This window comes from Rhincodon typus, chromosome 44 (assembly GCF_021869965.1).
Source record: "Rhincodon typus isolate 14 chromosome 44, sRhiTyp1.1, whole genome shotgun sequence".
Classification (NCBI taxonomy): domain Eukaryota; kingdom Metazoa; phylum Chordata; class Chondrichthyes; order Orectolobiformes; family Rhincodontidae; genus Rhincodon; species Rhincodon typus.
In genome coordinates, this window is record NC_063375.1 from 1277083 (window position 1) to 1279100 (window position 2018).

At 56.7% G+C, this 2018-nt stretch overlaps 1 protein-coding gene across 3 annotated transcripts in view; it reads left to right on the forward strand.

Annotated features, from left to right (window-relative positions):
- Positions 1–2018, forward strand: part of slc6a8 (solute carrier family 6 member 8) — a 15724-nt gene that overhangs the window by 3967 nt on the left and 9739 nt on the right. For all 3 annotated transcript variants that reach the window (XM_048619868.1, XM_048619869.1, XM_048619870.1), the window contains exon 4: positions 557–691. In XM_048619868.1, the coding sequence (XP_048475825.1) occupies positions 557–691 (135 nt within the window). The remainder of the gene's footprint in view (positions 1–556; positions 692–2018) is intronic.

A 2018-nucleotide genomic window follows, 5' to 3' on the forward strand; every position in this document is an offset into this window, starting at 1 on the left:
GACCCAAACCCCCTTCCCGTTCACTCCCGCTCTACACCGTCCCAATGGACACAAACCCCCTTCCCGTTCACTCCCGCTCTACACCATCCCAATGGACCCAAACCCCTTCCCATTCACTCCCGCTCGACACCGTCTCAATGGACCCAAACCCCCTCCCGTTCACTCCCGCTCTACACCATCCCAATGGACCCAAACCCCTTCCCATTCACTCCCGCTCGACACCGTCCCAATGGACCCAAACCCTTTCCCGTTCACTCCCGCTCTACACCGTCCCAATGGACCCAAACCATTTCCCGTTCACTCCCACTCTCCAACGTCCCCATGGACCCCCAACTCCTTCCCCATTCACTCCCGCTCTACACCGTCCCGATGGACCCAAACCCCTTGCAGACCCCAAAACCATCTCTGACCCGAAGGCAGCAGTGACCGGTTGGATTCTGGGCGTGTTGAGGGAAGGCAGTGGGTGAACGTGTGATGCAGTCTGTGGGCGAAAAGCTGACTGGGCTTTTTCACCTCCCCAAAACCAACCCCCCCGCCCCCATAACAACTGCTGCAGGTCGTCTACTTCACAGCCACATTCCCCTACATCATCCTGGTCATCCTGCTCGTGAGGGGTGTCACTCTCCCAGGATCCTGGCAGGGAATAATCTACTACCTGCAACCGGATTGGACGAAGCTGGGCAACGCACAGGTAAATGGGCCGAAGGGCGGCGCGGGGAGGTCTAGGCTGAGCCCCTGGAAATCCCACGGGCGAGCAGGTTGCGGGAGTGGGGTCGGGGGGTGCGGTTAGCGTATGGCCCTCCCGGCAAGATTCCATCCCTTGGCCTCACTAAAACATGAAGCCCGAGTGGCCACTTTTTCGGCCAAGTGTCAGGATGGCGGCCATTTTGGATTGGGCATGGAGCAGAATGAGACCCACGATCGAAATTGTCCATGTGCATCTCTAAAAAGAGAACGTTCCCTCAAAGTTTCCACAGATCCGTAGAGTCATCCAGCATGGAAACAGACCCTTCGGCCCAATTCATCTGTGCCAGCCAATATATCCTACATTAGTCTAGTCCCGTTTGCCAGCATTTGGCCCCTATCCCTCTAAACCCTTCCTTATCCACGTCCCCATCCAGATGCCTTTTAGATGTTGTCATTGTACCAGCCCCCACCCACTTCCTCTGGCAGCTCGTTCCACACACGCACCACCCTCTGCGTGAAAAAGTTGCCCCTCGGGTCCCTTTCCCCCCTCTCACCTTAAACCTATGCCCCTCTAGTTTTGGACTCCCTTAGCCTGGGGGGAAATGGTATGCACCCTATCCATGCCTCTCATGGTTTTATAAACCTCTACAAGGTCACCCCCTCAGCCTCCGACGCTCCGGGGAAAATAGCCCCCAGCCTCTCCCTGTAGCTCAAACCCTCCAACATCCTTTTCTGAACCCTTTCCCAACATCCTTCCTGTAGCAGGGAGACCGGGATTGAACGCAGTATTCCCAAAGCGGCCTCACCAACACAGCCGCAACATGACCCTCCCAACTCCTACACTCAACGCACCGACCACTAAAGGCAAACGTCCCAAACCCCTTCTTCACCGCCCTGTCTACCTGCGTCTCCACTTTCAAGGAACTATGTACCTGCTCCCCCCGAGGTCTCTCTGCTCAGCCACACTCCCCCAGGACTTTACCCTTAAGGTGTATAAGTCCTGCCCTGATGTGCCTTTCCCAAAATGCGGCACCTCACTCTAAATTAAACTCCATCTGCCCCTCCTCGGCCCATCTGATCGAGGTCCTGTTGTACTCTGAGGTAACCCCCTTCGTTGTCCCCTACACCCCCAATGTCGGTGCCATCCGCAAACTTACTAACCATCCCTCCTACATTCACATCCAAATTATTTATATGAATAGTGCATTCCTCCATCAGCACTGATCCTCTGACAGCGCCCGCCCCCCTCGGTGCCAACCCTGCGACAGCGCCCGCTCCCTCACCCTCCGACAGCGCCCGCTCCCCATCGGCGCTGACCTTCCGACAGCGCC